Source organism: Heterobasidion irregulare (assembly GCF_000320585.1).
Source record: "Heterobasidion irregulare TC 32-1 unplaced genomic scaffold scaffold_07, whole genome shotgun sequence".
In the NCBI taxonomy this organism is placed as follows: Eukaryota; Fungi; Basidiomycota; class Agaricomycetes; order Russulales; family Bondarzewiaceae; genus Heterobasidion; species Heterobasidion irregulare.
Window position 1 is genome coordinate 897,281 of NW_009258203.1, and position 24,278 is coordinate 921,558.

Consider the following 24,278-nt stretch of genomic DNA (forward strand, 5'->3'; position numbering starts at 1 on the left):
ATACGCAAGCAGCCACGGCGCGCATCAGGGATGGGACGACCAGCACCTTGACGCAAGAATCTATTGCAGTGGCGGGAGCGGTGCGTCCGCGCGTGGCCTCAAATTCGAGGAGTACATTTTGGGGGGTGCGTCGGGCTGCGGCACCGCGCTGTCGAACACGAGCACATCTGGTAGCACGTCACGCGCACAAACGCAGCCGCTGGCGAGTGCATCGGTGCCGGCAGCGTAGAGGCGCATCCTGCGGAGAAGCGGGGTGAGCATGCGTGTCAAGGTTGAGAAGATCAGTGCGGGAAGAGACAAGGTCACCAGGAAGGGTTGCAGCTTGATAAGGTTGGCGAGTGCAAGGAGCGAGGGGAATGGAAAGAATGCGGTGTAGTGCGGGGGTCAGTACTGCTGTGCGGGGGGTTAGCACTGTGACACGGAGAGCCCAGATGAACACTGGCCTCACTGATGTTGCTGCTGCTGCTGCTGCCCCGACGACATTGGCACTTGCGCGCGCACCGCAGACTCTGAGGCTAATCCGAGCCACCATGCGCATGAGAACCACAGATGCTAGCACCCACGCCAACGCCACCAAGCTCAGCCTGTGCTTACCCTTGATCTCATCTATCCAACGTTCACGCTCACACCCGCAATACCCACCGTTCTGACAATTCTTGCCGCACACACGTCGTAGGCTGTGCTTGCAATCTCCTTAAGTCCCACCCCGGCCCGCCCTAAATGGACGCATATATGCGCTCTGATCCCGCATTTTCAGGCATTAGATCTGATTATATGAGAAAACCGGAACTATAGAGCATATGGAAACATGTTTCAGTGGGAGAAAGACTCACCAAAATATGTGCACACTGGAGGCTCCTAGAAAGTAAGACGAAGGGAGCACTTAAGAGAAATCTCGACGCTGTCCGACGACGCGCACTCATCAGGTGACCGTCGAAATGGATGAGTCATCTCCCGTTGGGATTGACTAGGGGATATTTGAGGGATATTCCCTGACGAGTATATTCTAGGTATATTCTAGGTATATTGCTAATATACCCCTAATATCCCCTGGGGATATTTGGGGGCAATGTGCGGTGTCTGGAGAGTGAGGGCATTGAATACACTACTATTTCTATAGCTTTACATCCACCTTTGGTATTAAATTTGAAATTTTCACTTTTATGCTGACGGATTGGCCCGGATTTCATGTTATATCAAGATATGCTGACGGATTGTTGACATTTGGATGTTATATACTGTTATGCTGACGGAATGACCCAAAATCGCCAACTTTGATCCCGGTGCTGATGGAAACCCCCCAAAATTGTGGTTACGGAAAGGCCAAAATTTGTCCATTTTGGATCGGACATATCTACGCATACGTCAGGGTCCTTGCTCGGCACGTGCTATGATTTCCTTTTCCAGTAGGCGCGTCTGTCTGGCGCGTCCGTAACTTTCAGGCTCTACCGCCTCTCGCTCCCTCTCATCATGGAGTCTGTTTCTCACCTCCGAACCGGTTTGCTTTCTGCTATAGGAGAAGGAGGTGTTAGCAATGAGAAGGAACTGTTCGACGACCTTGTCGAATGTAGACCTACTCTTGTCAACTTATACGACCTTCCACCACGAAGCGAAGCTGAACGAAAGGAGCTACAAGGCGGTGAGCATGCCTGAACCATCCAGAGTAGACAAGCTCATCACTTGGACTGCAGGAAGGACAACCTTGAATGGCCGTCAAGTCGCCGTAAATACCGATTTTGCCACTCAGGTCATCTCCCTCGCCGAAGTCCTTGATTGCTCTGAACGATATGTCGCAACACTCTCCCAACACGTTATCTCGAGTAGTCCAAACCTACGACCAACAAATATACTCGAGGGGGTGGTTCTCGAACACCATCGAAGGCGCCGCGAACTTGTCGAATGCCTACGTTTCCTTCTAGAGGCCACCGAAATGGCAACCACATCTGATGCACCCCCAATTTACGCTCGACTAGCCCTGTTCGTTCAGCGACAGCTCCTTCCACCTACAGAACAGGCAGGTGGTCTACCAACAGGTGACAAGAGTCTGGGACGCAAGATTGTGTTAGAAATTGAGAGGCTAGACTCGACAATAGCCAAGGCGCAAGTGGCAAAGGAGAACACGGGTAGCCAAACCACTATCCAAGGTAGTCATCCAACCTCATTTTCATACGCCTTCATCATTCATATGTTCTATAGGCGCCAATATCTCGTTGGGTCAAGAAGTTCTTACTGCACGGCTGGAGTCTCTCAAATTCGAACGTCGCAGCCTGGCAATTGTTCTCTTCCTCATTGCGAGAATAGGATACCTATCTCCATACGAAATCGAACGCATCGTTCCTTGGCTACAGCAAAACCCTCATCATCCTATGTTATATTATCTCCTCACGACCTTGCTTGTCGCATTCGATCCTGTTGACCCTAAGACCCCCGGTAGCAAGGCACGCCAAAGCCTTGCGACTCACTCGTCCACGCTCTCTGCTTTGAAAATCTCTATGAATCCTTCTGCCGAGTGGAAGGAGCCGGGGCTAAAGGCTGTGATTTTACTCAAGTGGACACTATTCTTAACTGAGGCGCGGCACCGAGATGCGGCATTGGAACACAGAGAAGGATTCAAGACTGAGGAGCTGGAGACCAATGTGTGGAATGCCGTGCAGGGCGATGCATTTGTGTACCTTGCATCATCTGTTGCTCGACTGCGGAAACGAGAGACGCCATTTCCGAGTGGATCATTTGCAGGCTCTATCATGCGCGCTGCTGAAGCGGAAATGCAGTATCAAGATGTACCCAGCGAGGATTTCCGAGTGGCGGTGCTGGATTCCTTTGAGACAATCGTGCGGTCAACAATAATGCACGCATCGTCAGAGCTGAGGAAGATCAAGCAGCGTCAGGAGGACTTCATCCTCGCCAATGTGCGGTCCGACCGGTCGCGGACATTCCGTTCATCTGCAACGCGAGCAACCACAGACAGGACGCCTCCAGCACGCAATGACATCGCCATGCTATTCTCCTTCATAGGCATCTTGTATTCCACATTGCCCCCTGAGCGTGCTCTGCAATTCTGGGGCTCCAGCCTCCCAGAGTCACGACGAGGATCATACTTGGAATCGGTCGAGGTGTCTGCAGGAAAGCTTCCCGCTTTCTTGCAATGGGCAGTATGGTCGACACAGCCGCGAGATATTGACGTGTCTATTGCATTATACGATATGCTCGCAGGGTTGGCCAAAGGCCAGCAATGCAGCGAGCTGGCGTACAATTTCCTTGCGCGAGGCAATGGAGAAATTATTCCCGGAAGCATGTTACCTCCCTCTGGTGGATTGGCTTTCAGTACCGTAAGCGTATCATGGGCCACTATGCTTGGACTCCTAGAATCTTGGACGGCCGTAACGGCAAATTCACGACCTCCCCAAGCCACATTCGCTTCTGGATCGCAGTTCGGGATGACAGTCTCCCAAGGTCCTCAAAATCAGCACCAACAGCACCAACAGCTCACCCTGACGGAGAAGGACGTATGGCTGGCGCAGTGCTTTCTACGGCTGCTGTCGACAGTGGTGTCATATTCGGTGGCCGCGCGGGTTGCGCTAAACGCGCATGCACATCTGCGGGTGATCCAAACTCTTGTGGGGCTCATTCCCGTTGGTGGGCCAATTGAACTGAAGGGCTCAATTTTCACTGCGCTGGCGGCATTCTGCGAGCCAGGTGCCGGCATAGCTGGGGTGGAAATTTGCCAGACAGTATGGTTATTGATAGAGCGGGTGGAGGTTATCAACGTGCGGGGCAGTAGTACTTTGTCGAAGCGTGGGGTGGAATCAGAGTTGGAACTGGTGGAGGAGCCAGGCCGACTGTACCCTGAGACGATCCCGTTTCTCAGGCTCCTCAGCACGCTCATCCATACGCCCAAATCAGTACCGCTGAGGAATCGGCTCGCCGACGCGGAGCCCATTAACACTATTCCAGAAAACTTGGGCCAGCCATATCGCCAACCCGGAATCGGGCCCTTCATATCATTTGTGGTGGAACAGATATTTCTGAAGATCTCCAGTCGAGAGTATCAGATACCCAAGGAAAGATGGCAAATGAACGACCTCTGCTTGTCTTTCATCGAGCGTTGTTTGGCAAGCTATGAGCTGGAAGCATTGCTGACGTCCACCGAGGAGAAGCAGGTGAGGGAAGATGTGCTCTTGTCACTGGTGACTCATCCTGGATACGACATTATGCGACGGATACTGTCTAATTCACCTCTTCAAAATGGTCTCTTGACCTATTTGGTGGACGGCATCGATGGCTTTGACAATGCGATGGACGATGAAGAACCTCTATTCAAGACTACTATCATCAGGGTCCTCAGAATTATACATCGCGTCCTTGAAGTCCAAGACATCTTCTTGGATGTCTTGATCCCGTTACTCTCAGAGGTCAACGTCCCCCCGGCCGTAGGCCCAGTTCATCAGCGTGCCTACTTCACTAAACTGGATCAGGCGCTGTCGTTTACATCCACATACGCCCCGGCTGTAGCAGCATACGTCGTACATCAGTCCCACCCCGAGCTTGCCTTGCTCTCTGTCAAGATACTCACCCTCCTCATCAAATCCACCTCATTCCCTAACATTACTACCTTGTTAGAACGAAGTAGCGACTCGGAGCGCATCATCGATGGATACCGAAGGATCCTCGAGGACAAAGACCTCGACGGATTCCATGCCGCGGAGGTCAATGCTGAAGAGTATACTGGCGCTGGCGCTCCCGATCTAGATAACATTCCTGCAGGGCTCTCTCAGTCTGTCAGAATCGCAGTTCTAGATTTGCTCATCCAGAACACGCAACCTGGCTGCGCTTACCCTAATGTTGCCCACCTCCTTCTTCTGGGCGCAACGAACGTCCATCAGATCCAGGACCCGCATGCCCTGGATGCACAGAGATCCTCTGTCCATGTCATTTTGGACTGGGTCAATATGAGTGTGCCGAGACTGAGAACCAAGAGTAAAGAGGGTCAGCATCGAGCTGCGTTGAATACGCCTTTATTTTCCAGCCTACCTGAACTCGCTGAACGATTCTATCGCGTCGTATACAACTTGTGTACCCACTCAAGGACAACTGATTTTACTTTGCGATACCTGCGTACCAGGGAGGATTTCTTTGCTCGCCAGTTAGCCGTCCTCTCGTTCAAGGCCCCGCCCGTCAGCTCCATCCCAATGATCGAAGTTCAATATGGCGATGGCGCTCGAGTGTCATCATCTGTTCCATCACTCACGTCTTTTCTGCGACTTCGATCTTACATTTTCGACCTCGTCGCGTTGGACTTACACGTTCTCACAAATCGTGGCCACTTCAAGGGGGTAGCGGACTTATTAGATCTGCTTTACGGTAATGAGGAGGAACAGTACGATGAGGAGGACTGGGAAGGCGAAATGTTCAAGCCGTTCCGCGAAATTGGGCAATCGCACATGCGCATAGTCGAGTTTTTGCAGTCTCTGTCCTTCAACTGGGTCGATAGCCTAGGCTCGGAAACTTTCGATCTGCAGCTTCTCGGCACACTCAACTTGGCCTCTTGCGTGCGCGTTGATGAGAAGGGCTGCGAGATTGTTGATCGGACGGCGTTGTTATCCCTTCTTGTTGCTGCCAGGCGATCTCTTCATGCTCAGGGTCATATTGTCACACCGGCCAGCGTCGAACGGCTTAGTGCAGAGACTGCTTATATTCTGGAGAGCTGCACCGTAGAGAATCATCGTAGAGAAGTTTCTTTTGCCGTCGCATCTGGATTCGAGGCATGGAGGAGGCTGGTCGATATGACCCTTGTCAAATGTTTCGCCCGCCTGCCTCGAGACCGTCGGGAGACCATGCTGTTTGATTTACTCCATGAACTCCCTCCGATCATCCGCTCTGAGACCATCCAACCCCCGACCGCAGTTCTTCTCTCCGAAGTCTCTCTCTCTCTGATCACCAAACTGAGGGAGGATAGGCGCAGTCAGCTTGTCTTGCAGTCTGCCGGCATCGATTCAGACGCAGGGTCGCTTCCCGCAGAACGCCTGTACGCCCTTCTCGGCAATATCGTGGAATGTATCTCGGAGAGTCGTATCGAACTGGTACGCGGTAACCTCTACGCAGCACTCATCAACTATTTCCATCTCATCTCGTGGGATGCCGGGTCTGATCCTATGGGTGGAAAGTCTAACGATCTTTCGCTGTCATTATCAGCGTCGACCACAGGGGATGATTTTATATTCGGAGAGAGCCAATCGGTTGTCAGTCTTCCCTTGCACCCTGCACGTGCCGCATCTACGATCTCGATTTTGGAGGCAGGTACTCTGACAGTGCTCAAACCCATCATGGAACGATTGGTGGCAATGATTTCCCGTGATGCTATAGATGGCACAGAAGTATGGAAGACTGTTGCCTTCACGCTGCTGGACTGTCTTGTGCATCTTTCCCAAGATGACAGACAGCATGTCGTCCTATCGGCTCTATCTCGACACGGGTTCTTGCTGAACTTTGTTCGTAGTCTCAAAGAGTCCGACCTGCGTCTTCAAGCTGTCCTTAAGCCCGACCCCGGTAGGCCTCATTCCGAATGTCCTGTGAACTTCTATCCTGATGTCGAATTGCAGATGATCTCAATTCGTTATATGTTCACGAAGTCAAGATGTCTCTGTTAATCCGTATCGCGCAGACACGGCAAGGAGCTGAGCGTCTGTTGGAAGCACGTTTACTCCCTAATCTCGGAGGTTGTGATTACTTGGATGCGAGACCTGAAGCGGACCAGACTTTCATGGGTGGGTTTTGAATGTTACCTTGTCCCATGAACGCCCGATCTAACATACAGACAGATTACGACAGCTTCCTTCCATCCGCAGTTCAACGATACCATCAGCTATTCATCCCTGCCTTGCAACTAGTCAATTGCATACTGGCAACTCTTGGGCCCAGTCATGTAACGGCGTGTAACCAGGTGGGCTCGTCTTCAATTTTGTCGGTAGTTTTCGCTCACAGTTACCCGCTTCAGGCTCTAGAATTTCTTTCCAGTCATCGCGACACTATCGCCATCCTCCTGAAAAACGAAGCGGAAGAGATTTCACTATCGGTAATGGATGAGATTCATCTGCTCGTCTCGCTCGCAGCATCGATCTTCCCGCAAGTTCCCAAATCCGAGCTAGTAAGGCGCTCTCCTCGTTGGTCCTAGAGCTTATGTTCACTTAAATCAGGTGACTGGTAACAATGGTTTTGGGAACGTCCATGTGGCGATATTGAGCCTTGCCACCAAATATCTGGGATCCGGAGGTTGGGCGCAAAAAATTAAACCACAGACGGATGCTGAAAGACTAGATACGTCGGTGCCTGCTTCTGGTATGTCATGCGGCGTTCGGACTCCATTTGTGTGACTCAATCGAACTATATAGGGTACGGAGAAGAAACCAAATTTGGCCTAACCGTCGACCGTAAAGACCAGCTGCTCCGCAAAGCTCTACTTGTCTACCTTGGTGCTGCCAGTGACTTCGCTGGTAAGTGCTCTTCGACATTGACTCTACACTGTCACTCATTTATGCACAGAGCCTGAGATCACCTTGGTACTCTCTCCAGTAATGATCACTCCACGACATGAAGAACGACAACCCAATCGCCTAATTGGTATGTTCGGATTTGTTATCATTGGTGGCATGCAATGAATCTCTGTAACATAAAGCTACTATCCCCACTGTTGGCGATGCCATTGAGGCGCTCAACGACCTCTGCGGGGACCTACTACTCACTCTCAAGCGAATAACTGATATCACGGCAGAGCTGTCGTCTCGAGATCACATACGAGTGGAGAACATCCAAGAAGTAATTTGACTATCTGTTCCGAATGAACAATACACTTAGATAGTTTTAGATCATCAACACCACCGATAATGACATCCTAGCGGATCTCGATATAGGTCAGCGGCAATACTTGATATGCCGCGAGCTGGAGCGAATACGAGTTGACGCTCGCAATGATGCGAGAATGCTGCTTTGTACGTGTTTCCCCTCTTTTCCTTGTTCTGTTTCATCGCAATGAACGGTCCGTGCAGCCGCTGTAGAGATGCTATTGCTCCTTCTCTGGCGTCACCTGCTTTTTTATTCTGAAAACCGGCACGTCAATAACCCGTCTTTGAGAGCTTCGACGTCGGGCATGATGCGGTACATGTCAACCGCATCCGACGGGGATGTATTCAGATCAGAAGCGGCGAAAAAGTTGGCCCCTGCTCTTCAACGTCTAGAAAACCTGGATCTTGTCGGTCTTTTTCCGTTTCTGCTTGGGACTTTGCTGACCAGGAGGTTGTGTCTCACCTTTTCCAATTAGAATGAGTCGATAGGGAGCAGTTGGCGGTCAAGTGAAGCATACCTCGAGGTATTGCTACGGCGTTTGAGGGACGCGGTCGGGCTTCCAGTCGAAGACGAGATTTCACCTCTGCAAGGCTTTGCAGCATTCTGATATTGATTACACAGCGGGTTATCGCTGCGTCAAGTATTTGTACAGAGCCAAGTTGGCCATAAAATGTAACAATGATAAATATTTCGTGAATCGCATACACTTTCCCATGTGACCCTGTACCCGAAGCCCTATAGAAATGAATATCACAGTTATACGGGCAATAGACTGCCAGCACCACGAAGGGCCATTTGACCACCGAAGCGAAGGGTCTGAACACCTCCTGGGAAGTATGCAAGCACATAGGAAACGAGGGCAACGACCTGAGGATAGATCACCACGTAAGGAAATGACTCGATACTGGAATGCAGTCAGACGCGCACCTGTATTACTGCACCTATCAGGGAACCAATGTATGAATGTGGCTGCAAGAAACTCGAAGTTATGACTGGATTACAGTGATGTCCGCAATGCATTGTGCTTACACCCAGTGAGAAATACAGTGTCAGCCCAAGGCTTGAAAGATAGGCTAGCGAGAACGGCAGTCGTTCTTTGGATACGAGATGTTTCAAATGGTTTATGGGACCAATCAAAACAGAGAACCTGGCGCGTTGTCAGAACCGTGGTGTGGTCATGCCTCTGTTGCGAACTCACCCAAACATGACCAATAAGCTACCCAGACTGCAGAGGAAAGTCAGAACCAAACCGAAGGCACTTCAAAGCAATGAAAGTGTACCTAAATGACAAGGCGAACTTTGCTGGACGCAAGGCAAGGAGCGGAAGAGTGAAGAACGCGACAGCGAAACAGACGGCTGCTCCTGCAAGACAACCTAAGAACCCAAGCAACCTGCCGTATGGAAATTGTTGTCAATCGCGGCAGCGCCGGCAGATGGACAGGTCTGAGTCAAATACACACCTCTCCCATCTGGACAACGCGAAATATGCCTCTTCCTCGTTTGAGCGTTCGCTGGAGCGCAAGGGCACGTAGGCGCCTCCGATGGCATTGTAGAACCTCGAGAATGGATTAGGTGGCCCTTGAGCTTGTTGTTGGGAAGAGTCGTCGTTGTTACCTCTGGCCCAACGGAATTGAGTAAGATTTTCGCGGAAGGACTGTTCTGTAGTGGAGGGAGCCATGGAGCACGATGCGCACAGCGCCGGTGAATTGCGTAGCAAGACCTCCAACTTAATCGAGATTCTAGTTATCGGACCAAAACAATTATGTATTTACAAAAGACCCTTTTCTCCAAAACTGATGGACATTCAGTCTTTCGGCCAGCCTCCTTCAAGCGGCCTCGATTGGAGCTCGGATACCAAAGAGATTTCCTGTGGATTCTGTCCGATGGACTATTGAGAGTCGGAAGAACGCACCAATTTATTTCGTGAAAGTAAAATATATTATTGTGCAACCACGTGGTCGAAGATGGCCGAGCTGGCTGAGTTACCGCCGGCTGCGGCGGCACTGCATCTCTCTCTGAACAACGGCGCGCCTTTCCAGTGCTTTCAGCAAACTCTTTCCCATATACCCTTCGCGCCTTAAGTGCGCACGCTCCACACCATGCGTTCGACATTTCTCTCTTTTGCCGCAGTATGCGCGGCACTGGCCAATGCCCAAATGACAGTCTACGAGCCTCAAGGCATCCAGGTTATCTTCGGTGGAGCTCAGTCGACGACTGCCACAGCAGCCGCCTCCGCAGCAGCAGCAACCTACACTGGAGCTGCTGCATACAATCCTACTGTCCTCACTGCTCCCGCAGTACCCAATCCAGCACCAAATACGTCGTTCCCGATTCAGTTGTACAGCGGCGGAATGAATGGGTTGTCCATCAAGCAGAGCGGGGCATTCTATGGGTTCTCGATTGAGATGTCCGTGTCAAATCAAGTTTGTAGGTCTTCTATAAATATCCCTCACCTTTGCGAGCCTAACCATGTCTCGTAGTGGGAAAGAACAGGTACTTTATCACATCCCGCTCCCTCAGGCAGATTCATGACGCCCTCGCATCAGTACATTCATTCAAGTCCCATTCTTGAATCTACTCGCAAACATAGTGGAACGTGCCGGATGGGTCCAAATCCGTGTCGGAGGTAACACCCAAGAGTCGGCCGTTTTGGTCGAGTCCCTACCGAACGGTATAATCCTGCAAAAGGATAAAGAAAATGTCTCGGGTACAACACAGACTCCACCCTTAGACTTTACTAAAGATCTATTGTACATGATGAACAATATCTCTTCTTTGGTCAATGCGCGCTGGTTCTTGGGTGAGCTTCAAATCAACAATGATCCATAATCAATAAAGTCACTCATCTCATGGCAGGTATACCCTTCTTCAATACAACGCCGTTTGCTTTGGAGATCGTCGAGGCTGGTCAGGCGATCTTAGGTGACAGATTGCTGGGGCTACAGTCAGGTAACGAACCGGATCTGTACGTTGCCCATGACCATCGGGCATCCGTAAGTCTAGACCATTCTTGGCGGTGAATTTAATACTCAAATACCGAATTAGACTTACGGACCTTTCGACTACTTTGGCGAAATGGCTAACCTCATTGACCAAATGGCCAACGACACTAACATCCTCAAGCGCGACAATATCTTGATCTCTCCAAGCATTGCTGAAGGTACTTGGACGCCTGAGCAGGTATGGGACACGGGCCTCGCAACTGCCTACTCCAGCAGTTTGTATTCCCTCTCTGTCGAACGGTGAGCATATTTTTTTATTAGATTCTATATTTGAACACTTAACTCTCGTCAGTTATCCCACGGACAATTGTGCCGCACAATTCAACACTGGCCAACCTATCATTCAACCTCAGGATATCTTCTCGGACTTCTTGAATCACACATCGGGCCAGAACATGGTCAGTCCGTACACAAACTCGACGGCCTTTGCTCAGTCGGTTGGAAAACCTTTCATGATGTTCGAAACGAACACGGCTTCTTGCGGAGGCTTTGCTGGAATTAGTAACAGTTACGGCGCAGCGCTCTGGGCGCTTGACTATGGCCTTCAGATGGCGTATGTCAACTTCACCGGCGCCCTCCTCCATGTTGGTGGACAGAACGCGTTCTACAACCCTTTCACCCCTCCGCCTACTAACCAGTCGTCCTTCCGCCAATGGACGATCGGCCCAGTGTATTATTCGGCCCTTGTCATGTCGGAAATTCTTGGGCCCAGCAACGCTTCCCAAGTCGTCGACCTGTTTGCAAATTCCGCAAACATATACACCCCCGCGTATGCTATCTATGAAAACGGGAACCCGACGAAGGTGGCGTTATTCAACTACGTCACCGATTCATCGGGTGCCACAGATTACACAGCTGTCATCGCGATCGGTGGTGGTGATACCGGTCAAACTGCTGCGACACCCTCGTCAGTGAAGGTCAAGTAAGTGTTTGAATCTGTGGTACGAACGTACCTGATGTAGAGTATGCACAGATATCTGAGTGCCTCGTCTGTGTCCCAGACAGGCAACTTCACTTGGGCTGGACAGGTACGCAATTATCAGGGTTGTTGATGTGGTTATGATCACGAACCTTCTTGTTGGTTGTTGGCAGACTTTCGGCAACAATTTCCAGTCTGACGGTCGTCTGCAAGGTACTCTCGATGTACAGACCGTGCAATGTGACACCACCGCCAATACGTGCTCAATCAAAGTCCCGGCACCCGGCTTCGCACTCGTCTTCCTTACGGACAACTCGCTTTCGCAGGTGACGCCAGCATCCACGCTCACGTTTCCCACAACGGCCCTCACGAAGACTGTGAACACGATTCAAGTGAATGCCTCTGTGCTCGCCACATCCAACGGTCACAGTGGGATGGCGGATCATATGGGGACAACGAGTTCGGGGAGCAGCGGGGCTTTGGGTATGATCCAGGCCGTGCCTGGAGCACTTACCCTTCTCGCTATCGCAGCAGGTGCTTGGATTGTGGGGAAGGAATGAGGATCTCGGGTCGTGTTCTGTGATATGGTGGACTGGCGTAATTGTGTTGATGGACTCACAGGATGAGATGTGCCCATGTAAGCTCGACCGAGATCATACTCTACTCGCCTGCCCCTGGTAATTTGACGGGGCATGGATTTCGTTTTTGTCCTTATTTCTGTCGATATGCCAACTGAAGCCTTTCTTTTTTGAATCAATCGCTGTCATATGCAGGTCAACTGATGTCTAAGTGAGCTCTGAACATAAGATATAGGCTTACCGTATGTACTTTCGTTAAATTCCTGGCCACAATAAAGACATTTGAGGGTATGAGGACGTCAAGTGAGTACTACTACGCGTCTGAACAGAGCCTGGGTGAGTTGGCTGATCATGCGCTTTGGGCTGCCTTTAAGGCTGTTTGTGACAGTTCGCGCTCGGGGTGCACTATTCAAAGCTTGGCTTGGCATCGACGTTGCGATTCTATTTTTAGATTAGGGTTCCAGCGTCAAAACTCCCCTTGGCCACTGCCGCTATGAAGACTCTGACACCCGTCGCTCAGATGTTGCTGCGGTGAGGAGCCTAGCTTTAACGCTGCAATTTGAACATAACAGTGTAGACCCACGGCATCTCGACGAGCCAGACGAGCCCGCAAATGCAAAGGATTCATAGACGATGCGGACAGTGCTCTCAGAGGCTCTCACCCGGTGACCGGTAATTTTTGACTCTTTCGGCTATTTGTCACAATTCTCTTGGCTAGCACTTCTACACTACTTCTGCATCGCGTTCTACAACTCCCTTTCCACTATCTACTCTCTTGTGGATACGGATATTTGGGGATCAGCTTATTGCCTTACGTGCTCTGCATTTCCTAGGTCTTTGCGCCGGAGTGTATCCACTGTGGGGTGCACTTGCGTTGCGAGATGTCTCCGGTGATGACAATCTCTTCAAGGTTGATCATTGCCGAACTAACGTGGATTCTTGATCGCGTTAATAGAGCGGTTTCACCTCAACATCGGGCATCGAAGTCCTATGCACGTCACTCGCTTCAAGGCTCATGTCGTCTAACCGTCGGTCACAGACTCTCTTTCACCACTCCTCCCACTCTCTACCCCGTTCGAGTGGGCGACTTCCTTCGTCATGCGGCACCTCGTCCTTTCGTTTGCTTGTTTGTTGTCTGGGCTTGCTCATGCCCAGATGACTATATACCATCCACAGAATAGCCAGGTCGTTTTCGGTGGGAAATCGACGGAGACGCCTACTGCAACCGTGTCAACTAGTGCCGCGGCAGCGACTTACACTGGCGCTGCGGCCTATGATCCCACTGTCCTTATAGCCCCTCCAGTTCCAAATCCTCCTATTCAGAAATCGTTTGGCATTCAGCTATCGAACGGTGGGATGCCTAATCTCTCTATGAAGCAGAACGGCGGATTCTATGGTTTCTCGATAGAGATGTCCGTAGCCAATCAAGTTTGTGAGTTGTATGTGTCGTCCTAATAATCGCATATGTATTAACCCTTTTTCGCGTAGTGGGGCGGAACAGGTATGGTCGCTCTAGGAAATGCGCACGTGGGCTGACAGCGTCTGTTTGGCAGTTCACTTATTAAAGTTCCCTTTCTGAATCTGCTAGCCAATATTGTCGAGCGTGTCGGGTGGGTTCAAGTTCGCGTAGGGGGAAACACACAAGAGTCTGCCACTCTCGTCGATAGTCTGCCCAATGGGACCATCCTCGCGAAAGATTACACGAAAGTCACTGGGACAACCCGGACACCTCCTCTTGAATATACTAGGGAGTTGATGTACATGATGAACAACATCTCGTCGCTTGTCAACACGCGGTGGTACCTCGGTGCGTCCTGCGCAATCTAACATATATGGTCCCTGACTTCGTCTCAGGAATCCCATTCTTCAACACGACACCTTTCTCTCTCGAGATTCTTGGAGCGAGCCAGGAGATCTTGGGTGATCGGTTACTGGCCTTTCAGGCCGGCAATGAGCCTGATCAATATGTACAGCATGAACATCGCCCAGAGGTATGTAGTCAATTATATCCTATAGTCCTCATCGTCGATGGTTGACGTCCTGGCCATCAGGGTTATGGGCCCTCTGACTATGCCGCAGAGATGGGCTTGCTGATAGACCAGGTCCAAAAAGACCAGACAATCCTCAAACGGAACAATCTGTTCCTGTCGCCTAGCATATCAAGAGGATCGTGGGCCCCAGAAGATGTATGGGATACTGGCCTTGTCTCGACCTATTCCTCAAGTCTTGCGGGGCTGAGTGTTGAAAGGTATAAATTACTGATCGCATTGGCGCAGAATGTCTGAATTGACGCGCCCGATCCGTGATAGGTACCCGAACGATAACTGCGTAGCACAGTTTGATCTCGTCGGTGCTGGCCCACCTGTCGACCCTCAAGAAGCCTTTCCCCAGTACCTTGACCACACCGCATCGCAGTCCATAGTTGGACCATATATCAACTCGACGCTTTTCGCTCAGCAAATGGGAAAGCCGTTTATCATGTATGAAACAAATACGGCATCGTGCAGTGGTTTCGCAGGAATCAGCGACAGTTTCGGCGCCGCGCTCTGGGCTCTTGACTATGGTCTTCAAATGGCTTACACCAATTTCAGCGCAGCACTTCTGCACGTTGGCGGACAGAACGCATTCTATAATCCATTCACACCTCCTCCAACGAACCAGTCTTCGTTCCGTCAGTGGACAATTGGGCCAGTTTATTATTCAGCACTGATCATGGCGGAGGTTCTTGGCCCAAGTAACGCGTCACAAGTAGTGGACCTATCTGCCAACAACGGCGAGAAATTTACTCCTGCCTATGCAATCTATGAGAATGGAGTGCCTACGAAGGTGGCGTTGTTCAATTTCGTCACTGACCCCTCTGGTGGAACGAATATCACCGCGTCGATCTCTATCGGTGGCGGCGAGACAGGGCAACCCAGTTCTACCCCCGCCCAGGTGAAGGTCAAGTGAGTGCATACGTTAACAGCACCTCGCTGTGTTACGATAACGCGCTGGAACCTTTCTATGAACAGATATTTGTCTGCGTCTTCCGTATCTCAGAAGGGCGACTTTCTATGGGCAGGGCAGGTGAGCATCTCTTCTCGGGCGCCGCCCGACCTGTCTCCACCAGTTCACTCGGGGTGGGAGCTAACGCGCTAGCGCCCTAGACATTTGGGAATCATTTCGAGTCCGATGGACGTCTGCAAGGAGATCTTGACGTCCAGACTGTCCAGTGTGATCAGAACGCGCACACATGTTCCATCAAAGTTCCAGCGCCGGGCTTTGCGCTCGTCTTCCTTACAGAGGAGTCGCTCAGCCGGGTGACTGCTGACGCGACGCTCACATTCCCAACGACGTACATGACCAAGACAGTAAACACGATCCAGATCGACCCTTCTGCCCTCGCAACGTCCAACGGGCATAGTGGAATGGGCAGCCGAAAGGGGACAACAAGCGCGGGCCATGTTAATGGTGCAATTGCGGACCTAGCGGTGCCAGGACTGTTCACGCTTCTGGCCGCTGCAGCTGCTGGAACTTGGATTGTGACAGGGAGGGCGTAAGCTTCCTTGTGTGGGCTTTCTTTTGCGGGCACTGGGTCTCTTTTTGTGGTGTATATTACGGGGAGAAAGGACAGCCTGACAGCCGCATTGCAAGCGAACTCATAGTATAGTAGCACTGGGCCTACCCTGTCTTATATCCGATAGTGCCTAAACAGCGTCTCATAGCTTGTCTCTAGCCGAAACAATCGTTTCTTGTTTATTATGTTCCCCCCCATGTTTTGGCAACATACAACGGATCCAAGCAATGAATAGGTAGTGGTGTGAAAGCAGCAGTGCAAAACACTTGCCAGAGCCGGACGATAGCAACAAGAACTATCCAAGATAGGAGAGAATAGGAGGAATTACACGCAGTGTTAAGTGTACGAACAAATTTTCGTGAGGCAAACAATGATGGAGTGGGACGATGGTATAGGTGAGCACGCAAGGGACACAGAAGATTTCACGACAGACACATAACGGAAGCCGCTGTAACGAGAGGCGGCTAATCTGATAGCTTCGGGATGACGTTGGTGAGTTGGTCGATGTTGATGAACTGGACCCAAGACTCGAGCTCCTTGTTGTTGTCTTGCCAGATGAACTTGGAGTCAGGTGTGCCTCGGAAGTGCGCGGTGACACATTGGTAGGACTCTTCGACAAGAACGCCCTTGCGCTGGACGCCAAGCTGCGCTTTGTACAGGCGGAATTCCCAGCCCTGCAGCGGCTGTCCATCGCCACTACATGTTTCTTCAGGGATGTTGAACTCGAGGCGAGACCAATCGAAGCCCATGGGCTGCCCAATGGCTTTGATGTACGCGGATTTAAGTGCGAGAAGAATGCAGAGCCGCCGAAGGGCAACGTCGTCGGCGAGATCGGGTGTGACGAAGGACTGCTCTAGTGGGGTGAGCTAAAAGAAAATATGGAAAGGAAGCTCTATGTCAGAATCGGACGCGCGCGCGGGCTCAAGATAAGCGCCACGCACCTTGTGCGATAGCGACTCGACGTAGGCAGTCACCGTCGCGCCTCGAGGCTCTACAGCGAGCTGCTTGACACCTATCCCGATATTGGTCACCTCGCGCTGCCTCCCTTGCACCATGACCATTCCCACGAGCGAGTTTTCCCAAGCAAGGTGGTAGCCTATCATCGAGCGAAGATGGAACTCCGGATTAACGTGATCAAGCATCTGGGAGTCGCAGACGAATGGAAGAAAATAAGGTTGATAGAAGGCATCTGGAGGGCGTTATGACACTGACCTGTTCTATCCAATGTTTTCCCGAGGGCGTGACGTGGTCCCGCCAGCGCGCGCGGGGGATCCGGCGGTGCCGCATCATCAGCAAAGGCATCATATGTCCTATGAGCTGGCCTGAGAGTCCTCAGTGGGTCCTTAGTTACTGTGCGAGAGCGCCTCGGAAAAAAAAAAGAGGAGGACTCACGCAGCGATTCACCCGAGGTGGGGTTACGTACGACGTTGCGGGCGTGCGGGACGGTCTTCTGGACGAGGTCGAAGCATTTGTCGTATTCCTGAGGAGGGATTCGGATGTGAGGATAAGGGGGAGTTGGAGGAATGGAGGGACGGAAGGGTGTGGCGCAAGACGAGGAACGTGGCTGCTCACTTCGGGCGTCACCTCACGGTTCATGTACAGCATCCACACGAGAATCGGCGAATTCATGGCGCGTGCGGAATCTCGGAACTGAGGCGGAGAGCGGCCAATTCGACGACAGCAGTGGTCGGGGCGAGGTTTTCGGTCAGGTTCGTATATGTCACGATCTCAAAGCAAGTGCTTAATCAGTGCGCCTTAATATGCTCAGAAATCGAGAGCTGGAGGGGATGTAGGTCGTGGAGAACGGATGGTATATATTCAGAGCAAACGTTGTTGGACTACGCCACACGTCTGACCATTCCTGTTATCTGATCCCATGCGTCCTTCCTCTTGAATCCCTGAATCAATCCTTCTATCACGTCCACGTATACATCACGGGTGGGACACGAGTAGAACCTGGACACGTATCCTTCAGCCAGATGGCTCGCGAAGCATGGCGTCAGCATAGCGGCCGTTCTTCACGACCTCCGCGTTGTTCGAGATCGTTCGAGCCATCGGGCGCTTTAGCTGCAGGGGCATGGGGTTGTAGGCGCGCAGAGACCAGTACACGGCAAGGCTGAGAGCAGTCAGTTGTAGGCAGGCTCGACAGCAGGATCCTTGACCAATTATCCTGAATGAAAAACTCCATCGCGTAACGGTTTCCGTTGAATTCCGGCTCTCTCATAGTAGGGTCGTTGGAAGGAGCACAGCCTTCGTGCTTCAGTGCAGACATCTTCCAAGGCTCCGGGAAAGTTCTTTCGCAGGTGCGTCATGTATCTTGAGCAAGCAAAATTTTCACAGGAAAAAAACAGCTCATCAACGAAGGCTCGGAAGCTCCGCCGCATGCCCGAGCCGCGTGTGCGAGACGCCATCCGCAGACGCCCATCTTTAAAAATACGTATCCTCGTCCGCCGAGTATCCCAACTGTACCAAGCCCACCTGACAACGTTTGTAGTTATGAGATTTACATCCGTAGTGGAGGGTTCGAATCCGCATGTCTGTCTGATGTGCAGATTGTATCGTGTACTCACTCCTCGGTCCGAGCAAGCGACAGGCGCTCGCAATTAAAGCGGGAACTTCAGAGCCCAGGCAATGTTTTCTGCACTATGGAGCATCTATGTCGAGAACGCAGGAAAAGGACCACGGCCGACCGCATCATGTGAGAGACAGCAGGCGTGGCAGTGCAATGAGGCTATAAGTAGGTCAAGATGTTATCTTGCAGAGTATTCAAAAGAGTATAAGTAATGCTTTGGCGGCGGCTTCCACGTAAATTTGTCGAGCAGTAGTTAAGACCGACAATTCTGGACGCACACACTGAATGCTCGAAATAGCAGCAGGCGATCTTCTCTTGCCACATCTGACTGGCTAAGCTGAGCGTTTCGCTAGCGCAGTTTTTCCAACAACGATGCATTGATGTCCAATTGTCTTTCGGAACTGGCGATCGAAGACGGAAGAAAGGGGACGGAGAAAGCACCCGAACTCGACGGACTTGACACGCGCTTGGAGCGAGCCTCCCAAACTCGATAACTAAGTTTCGTACGCATCGGGAGATCAAGGGGGCAGGTGGAATAGCAAGGGAGATCGGGGCTTGACGAAACACAGCAAGTGGGTCAGGTTGGGCTGGGCTCGACATCGCCGGTCAGCGAGAGACATTTGAAGAACAGATGAGCATTCAGCATGTACGAAACAGTCGCCAGCCTGGGCTTCTGCGGAGTCCGCTCTGTTTTCCAAAAGGCGGCGTTAGCGCGCTCGTGATGCTCGTCGCTTTCTCCGAAGAACAATTACCAGACTTGCGCGTATCTATGTGCAAATATCCTTCCTGCCGCCTGCGCGTGAGAGCCTGTGAGGATGATCACGGTCCAAAAGAGAAGTGCCGATAGCGTACCACTCCGCGACATGAAACATCAATGGACGGATGAGAATAGCATCGGCTTCTTGACTGGTCAACGTTTCGCGCGCGCTGAGAGAATTCTTAAAAGTTTATGAGCATACCTAGACAATCTTCCAGGAACCGATGAACATAAATTCAGACGGTGTCGCATCGAGCAAAGTGGCTAGATAGTGGAGCGCGGAGGCTCGTCACGGTTCCGGCTCCCATGATCCCTCTCGGGGGAGCATGCCTTCCTCATGCGAGCCCGTGAAACTCCATCTGCATCGTCAGAAGGGGATAGCTCGATAAACCCAGCGGAAGGCCGACCTTCACAAGGGTGCGTCAGGGCGGGTGTTCTACGCGCGGGAGCCGAGAGGCTTGTGATCATCTCCCGAGCCCGAGCCCGATGTATCGTTATGTACCCCATGCAATTCATGCATGCGTATCGGGCTCTTCTAGAAGAAGGGGACCTTCGCAGGAGAGCCCAGCGCCTGCCATTGTAATCAGGCTTGAGTTGCTTCCACAGGCAACGGCATCAATCAAATGCTCGCTGTTCGAGGTCAATCACTCTATGTGACGGCAAACATGGAGAAGTCAAAGGGCACGAGCAGAAGTGGCGGGGGGGAGGGGAACTACTTGCAACAAATATTGTATGATATACCTGGACGACCTCGGAGTTTCGAGAGATCCGACACTGGAACGATCATCAATGAACGCAAGGTCACCGAGAATGGGTCTGTATGGTGGAGAATTTGTCCTCATTTCTGTCTGTCGACCGTTGACAAGCGGGACCGTAGCCTTTCGGCTGTAGGTGATGACCCTCCAAGGGTAGGAAGCGCCGGGTTGGGCTAGAGTCTAGGCGACAAGCACGGCGTAGTACACTAGACCGCGACGTGTTATAAATTTGCGGCTGCGTGTATGAGCTTGGCCCGCTCGTTGACGGCAGCAGAGTCGGGAGTAATGGAGCAAAGGGTGGACGGCGAGGGCAATGAGGAGTGAATGTGTACGTGAGCGATCGGAGAGGTGAGTAAGTCGCTGGACACAAATCTCTGATTCATCGGGTTAGACCGTGACCAGGGCCTTGGATGCAGCCAATCACCCTCGTCGCACGCCTCTCCGCTCCTTGGCCCCCTCTCGATCTGCTCACAGGGCCCCCTCAACCGGCCACACATCCACAGCTCTCGCTTCGATGCCTTGGCTAAACAACACTTCCCGTGGCCGCAATCTCTCGTGTCTTGCCAGTTGACACGCCTCGTTGTGTCGTACCTACTCGAACTCTGTTCCAGCCTTCAACTGCACGTGGATCCGTTCGCGAACGGGGTCGGCTTCTGCGGTTCGGTTGCGTGCCCTCGCCAACGTATGATCTCGTATGGTTCGCGTCCTGGGAGTCTGGGGGTCGAGATAGAAGAATTTTATGTTTCCGAGCGCCGAATCCAATGTCCGATCTTCGCAGCTTCTCCCATCGTCTTTAAAAGCGACCCTCGATGCACTCATCAAATCCACTCCCCTCGCGCTGTGTGAAGGTCGGTCTCGTCACAGCTATTTCCACGACCTCCCAGTCATCATGTACGCGGATATCCTCCTCCTCGCCCTCGCCACCTCCACCTTCCTTCTTTACCGATGGATCACTGCATCTCGCCTGAAGCTCCCCCCGGGTCCTCCTGCGGACCCGTTCATAGGCAATCTCCGCCAGATGGCCTCCTTTGACAGCCAGCAAGAAACTTTCGCTGAGTGGGGAAAAGTATTTGGTAAGGCCATCATACACGCGCATGACCTGGCATCGCGCTCACAGATCGTCCTTATCTCTCTCTCTGTAACAGGGGACGTCATGCACGCCAGAATCTTCGGGCGCTCCATGATTATTCTGAACTCCTTCCGAGCCGCGCGTGATCTGATGGACAAACGAAGCCTCAACTACTCTTGCCGCCCGCGTCTCGTTCTCATTGCCGAAATGTGATTGCCCTCGCCCGCGCCCTAGCGCCCCTCGCTAATTCTCCCCTTTACAGGATGGGCTGGGATTCCGTGCTCACCAATTTGCCTTACGGCGAGCGATTCCGCAAGCACCGTAGATTAATCCAGGAAGCATTTTCCCCACAGGCGATCCTTGCTTTTCGCCCTCTGCAGCGCATGGAGGCCTGCACGCTTCTGCTCGGACTGCTGGAGTCACCGGATTCCTTCATGGGCCACGTGCGGAGGTTCGCCTATTTCGAAGAAACAGCAGGGTGCTCGACTTGGAAGAAAGCTGACTTCCCGTGCTTTCGTTCTCCGCAGATTTTCGGCGGCGACGATCATGAAAATAGCATACGGACACACAGTCAACTCGGTTGACGAGTTGTATGTACGCCTCGCCGAGGAGGCCGCGACTGACACGGTCAACTCGGGAAGCCCCGGGTCGATGCTTGTTGATTTCTTGTACGCCTGGTTACTCTGATTCTCGCTCAGTCTGGACACTGAAAATGCCATGTGCCACAGCCCTGCATGTAGGTGGCCTAGCTCCAATTCGAACCGTCTTAGGCGCTGAAGAACGTCATATGTCTTGTGTGACTCAGTGAAATATTTGCCAAGTTGGATGCCTGGCGCAGGATTCAAGAGGCATGCATCCAAGACGCGTGTGAAGGTGCACCGAATGATTGATGCGCCATTCCAGATGGTAAAAAGGACCATGGTCAGTAACATAGAGTGTTTCCGAGAAAACATCGCTCATCGGTCACATTCTGACCCAGGCCGCGGGTACCGCCATCCCGTCGTTCACGTCCAGTCTCCTCGTTGATAAGGAATCTGGGAATCCCACCGATTTGAAGGAGGAAGAAGACATAAAAGCTGCAGCTGGGGTCCTTTACGGAGGTGATTTGTTTGGAAATTCGATAATCACATTGATATAAGAATTGCACTCACAAAAGGCTCCTTCTCAGCTGCGACAGATACGGTTCGTCTTCCTTCGTCGATTGGATTTTCTCACACCCACGCTCATGATCCATGGGAATAGACAAGCGCTTGTCTCGATACCTTCTTCCTCGCGATGACTCTGTATCCTGAAGTCCAAGCGAAGGCACAAGAGGAGCTTGATCGTGTCATCGGGCCCGACCGTCTCCCCGATTTTAATGACAGAGAAGCTCATTCTCTTCCATATCTCGAATGTGTCATCAAAGAGGTATATCGGTAATTCTACACCCACAAACTCTGTCTAAATTTTTCACTTACATCTTCTCAGTTGGGGTGCCCCTGTTCCTCTTGGTAAATTTGCTAGTTTAGGCAGTGCACATCTTGATTCTTTCGCTAAATATACCGACAGGCCTTCCACATCGGTCTATGAAGGATGATCGATATCGCGGGTATGATATTCCAGGGGACACCATCATCGTCCCCAACATATGGTCAGTGCCTTTCTTACCATCCTAAACTTACAAAATCTTACCAATAGATGGTCAGGGCAATGACACGCGATGAGGACATGTACCCAGAGCCGAACGTCTTCTGGCCGGATCGCTTTGCGCATCAAGATAACGCAACCGCCGAGGTGACGGATCCCAAAAATACTGTTTTCGGGTTTGGAAGGCGGTACGCACTTGCCTTCTACATGATGTGCAAGTAGCTTGATACGGATAGCTTTCGTGCCAGGGTCTGCCCGGGCCAATGGTTCGGGGATGCGAACATATGGCTCATCACCGCCTGTGTGCTCGCAACTTTCCGGATTTCGAGGGCACGCGATGAGCGAGGCGAAGACATCATCCCCGCGGGGCTTTTTAGCACCAACTTCGTGCGGTATGTTCTGCCCTATAGCCGTCACTCGGTTGCTGATTGGTACCAATATGGGCCTCAGACACCCTAAACCCTTCAAATGCGGTATTAAGCCGAGGTCGCAGAAAGCAGTCGAACTGATTCACGAGATCATCAGCAGTTTGGCTGGCTGATCGAGATTGTGCCCTTCCCTCTACGTACTGAGCATACCGATGCAACATACTCCGCTAGCTTCTTCAGGTTCGAAGAACGTCTTATACCCATCACGTGATGAATTGTAACTGTATCATTGTGACGACTACTACTCTCTCTCGCTTCTCCATATGCATGTATTTCGCTTCGCTTTTCTGCTCTCATTTATGTCTTCACTGCTTGCTTTATTACTGTAACATAGGTGCTTGCGACAAACAAACATCACTTGACTGGAACTCTCAAAACATTGCTCCGTGGCGGCATTCGGTTTCTCGTTTCGTGGCACGGATCTCTTCGCTACCAGACGGGGTTGACAAGTAAATCGCTGTTGCTCATTTCCGTTCATCATTTCAATCATTCTGATTCCATCAAAGAATGTTTCTGGCTGGTAAGAAATACCTGATTTATCCGACGCGTAAGCTGATAGCAGTGTAAAAACGCGGCTCCGTTCCCCAAACCGCATTAGACGATATGGGTACTGTCCTGAAGTCGCCGATGACTAGGCTTCCATGGAAGCATAGATATTAACACCAACAGCCGCTTGCGAGGAGACCACTTGACGTTATCCCAAGCGATTTGATATTTCGAACATGACCTCAGCTTCCTACAGTTCACCCTCCCGACCTAAATCCCCTCTTCTGACGGCTTCATGCAACGAATTCGGGATATGACTTTGACCCGTCGCGATTTCAAGTGTATCTCATGGCTCGTCCGATACGACCTGTGGTGTGACGTTCATATTACTTCGAGGGTCGTGTCAATAATGGCATACGGGCGTTCGGGAAAACCTCTATGACTACCAAGGGCAGAATGTTGTCCCGACAGGTGTTCATTCTATTCCTCTCTTGTGCGACAATCAGCGGGTTCCTCGCTCTGGGCTCTGAGGCCGGCAGGCATCGATCGAGACATCCACACTCCATCACGGAGCGGGCACCTTCAAACCTTGAAATTCTCATAAGCTGTTCATTCACTTGTGCATGTGCTTTCCCCATTTATCCACAGCGGTCTACAATGAGGTCGACGGAGACATCTTCTACCAATCAAT

At 51.6% G+C, this 24,278-nt stretch overlaps 9 protein-coding genes across 9 annotated transcripts; 4 read left to right on the forward strand and 5 right to left on the reverse strand.

Moving 5' to 3' along the window:
- Positions 1-60: 60 nt before the first annotated feature.
- HETIRDRAFT_452829 (uncharacterized protein) lies at positions 61-483 on the reverse strand (the record flags this gene model as incomplete). The annotated part of the gene is made up of 3 exons (XM_009549996.1): positions 61-238; positions 307-390; positions 449-483. 3 exons carry the CDS (start codon positions 481-483, stop codon positions 61-63), a joined length of 297 nt encoding a protein of 98 aa, XP_009548291.1.
- Positions 484-1,470: 987 nt separating this feature from the next.
- Positions 1,471-8,506, forward strand: HETIRDRAFT_435087 (uncharacterized protein; the record flags this gene model as incomplete). Its single annotated transcript, XM_009549997.1, has 13 exons — positions 1,471-1,639; positions 1,692-2,144; positions 2,197-6,546; positions 6,600-6,764; positions 6,819-6,940; positions 6,995-7,144; positions 7,194-7,335; positions 7,389-7,490; positions 7,540-7,617; positions 7,673-7,812; positions 7,862-7,985; positions 8,043-8,245; positions 8,315-8,506. 13 exons carry the CDS (start codon positions 1,471-1,473, stop codon positions 8,444-8,446), a joined length of 6,330 nt encoding a protein of 2,109 aa, XP_009548292.1. The 3' UTR covers positions 8,447-8,506.
- Positions 8,507-8,595: 89 nt separating this feature from the next.
- On the reverse strand, positions 8,596-9,517 carry HETIRDRAFT_48628 (uncharacterized protein; the record flags this gene model as incomplete). Its single annotated transcript, XM_009549623.1, has 6 exons — positions 8,596-8,706; positions 8,767-8,808; positions 8,869-8,986; positions 9,038-9,064; positions 9,120-9,230; positions 9,300-9,517. 6 exons carry the CDS (start codon positions 9,515-9,517, stop codon positions 8,596-8,598), a joined length of 627 nt encoding a protein of 208 aa, XP_009547918.1.
- Positions 9,518-9,880: 363 nt separating this feature from the next.
- HETIRDRAFT_147151 (glycoside hydrolase family 79 protein) lies at positions 9,881-12,536 on the forward strand. The gene is made up of 8 exons (XM_009549998.1): positions 9,881-10,266; positions 10,320-10,332; positions 10,386-10,639; positions 10,696-10,832; positions 10,885-11,081; positions 11,134-11,763; positions 11,815-11,869; positions 11,934-12,536. Exons 1-8 carry the CDS (start codon positions 9,939-9,941, stop codon positions 12,318-12,320), a joined length of 2,001 nt encoding a protein of 666 aa, XP_009548293.1. The 5' UTR covers positions 9,881-9,938; the 3' UTR covers positions 12,321-12,536.
- A 900-nt stretch (positions 12,537-13,436) lies between these two features.
- Positions 13,437-15,877, forward strand: HETIRDRAFT_171746 (glycoside hydrolase family 79 protein; the record flags this gene model as incomplete). Its single annotated transcript, XM_009549999.1, has 8 exons — positions 13,437-13,770; positions 13,827-13,839; positions 13,892-14,145; positions 14,193-14,329; positions 14,390-14,586; positions 14,648-15,283; positions 15,350-15,404; positions 15,485-15,877. 8 exons carry the CDS (start codon positions 13,437-13,439, stop codon positions 15,875-15,877), a joined length of 2,019 nt encoding a protein of 672 aa, XP_009548294.1.
- Positions 15,878-16,358: 481 nt separating this feature from the next.
- HETIRDRAFT_322595 (uncharacterized protein) lies at positions 16,359-17,199 on the reverse strand (the record flags this gene model as incomplete). The annotated part of the gene is made up of 3 exons (XM_009550000.1): positions 16,359-16,760; positions 16,836-17,012; positions 17,107-17,199. The coding sequence occupies 3 exons, from the start codon at positions 17,197-17,199 to the stop codon at positions 16,359-16,361; spliced, it is 672 nt and encodes a 223-aa protein (XP_009548295.1).
- A 666-nt stretch (positions 17,200-17,865) lies between these two features.
- Positions 17,866-18,166, reverse strand: HETIRDRAFT_452833 (uncharacterized protein; the record flags this gene model as incomplete). Its single annotated transcript, XM_009550001.1, has 2 exons — positions 17,866-18,010; positions 18,057-18,166. The coding sequence occupies 2 exons, from the start codon at positions 18,164-18,166 to the stop codon at positions 17,866-17,868; spliced, it is 255 nt and encodes an 84-aa protein (XP_009548296.1).
- Positions 18,167-19,487: 1,321 nt separating this feature from the next.
- Positions 19,488-19,691, reverse strand: HETIRDRAFT_171744 (uncharacterized protein; the record flags this gene model as incomplete). The annotated part of the gene is made up of 1 exon (XM_009550002.1): positions 19,488-19,691. The coding sequence occupies one exon, from the start codon at positions 19,689-19,691 to the stop codon at positions 19,488-19,490; it is 204 nt and encodes a 67-aa protein (XP_009548297.1).
- Positions 19,692-20,867: 1,176 nt separating this feature from the next.
- Positions 20,868-23,214, forward strand: cpm105 (cytochrome P450 monooxygenase 105; the record flags this gene model as incomplete). The annotated part of the gene is made up of 13 exons (XM_009550003.1): positions 20,868-21,051; positions 21,124-21,256; positions 21,310-21,498; positions 21,575-21,715; positions 21,827-21,968; positions 22,027-22,147; positions 22,216-22,229; positions 22,290-22,462; positions 22,515-22,537; positions 22,596-22,681; positions 22,752-22,861; positions 22,922-23,065; positions 23,124-23,214. 13 exons carry the CDS (start codon positions 20,868-20,870, stop codon positions 23,212-23,214), a joined length of 1,551 nt encoding a protein of 516 aa, XP_009548298.1.
- Between the last annotated feature and the right edge of the window lie 1,064 nt (positions 23,215-24,278).

Coding starts and splice junctions, on each gene's coding strand:
- HETIRDRAFT_147151 (XM_009549998.1), top strand. CDS start 9,939: ATGCGTTCGACATTTCTCTCTTTTGCCGCAGTATGCGCGGCACTGGCC. Junction 10,640..10,695: donor CAATGCGCGCTGGTTCTTGG/GTGAGCTTCAAA, acceptor ATCTCATGGCAG/GTATACCCTTCTTCAATACA. Junction 10,833..10,884: donor CCCATGACCATCGGGCATCC/GTAAGTCTAGAC, acceptor ATACCGAATTAG/ACTTACGGACCTTTCGACTA.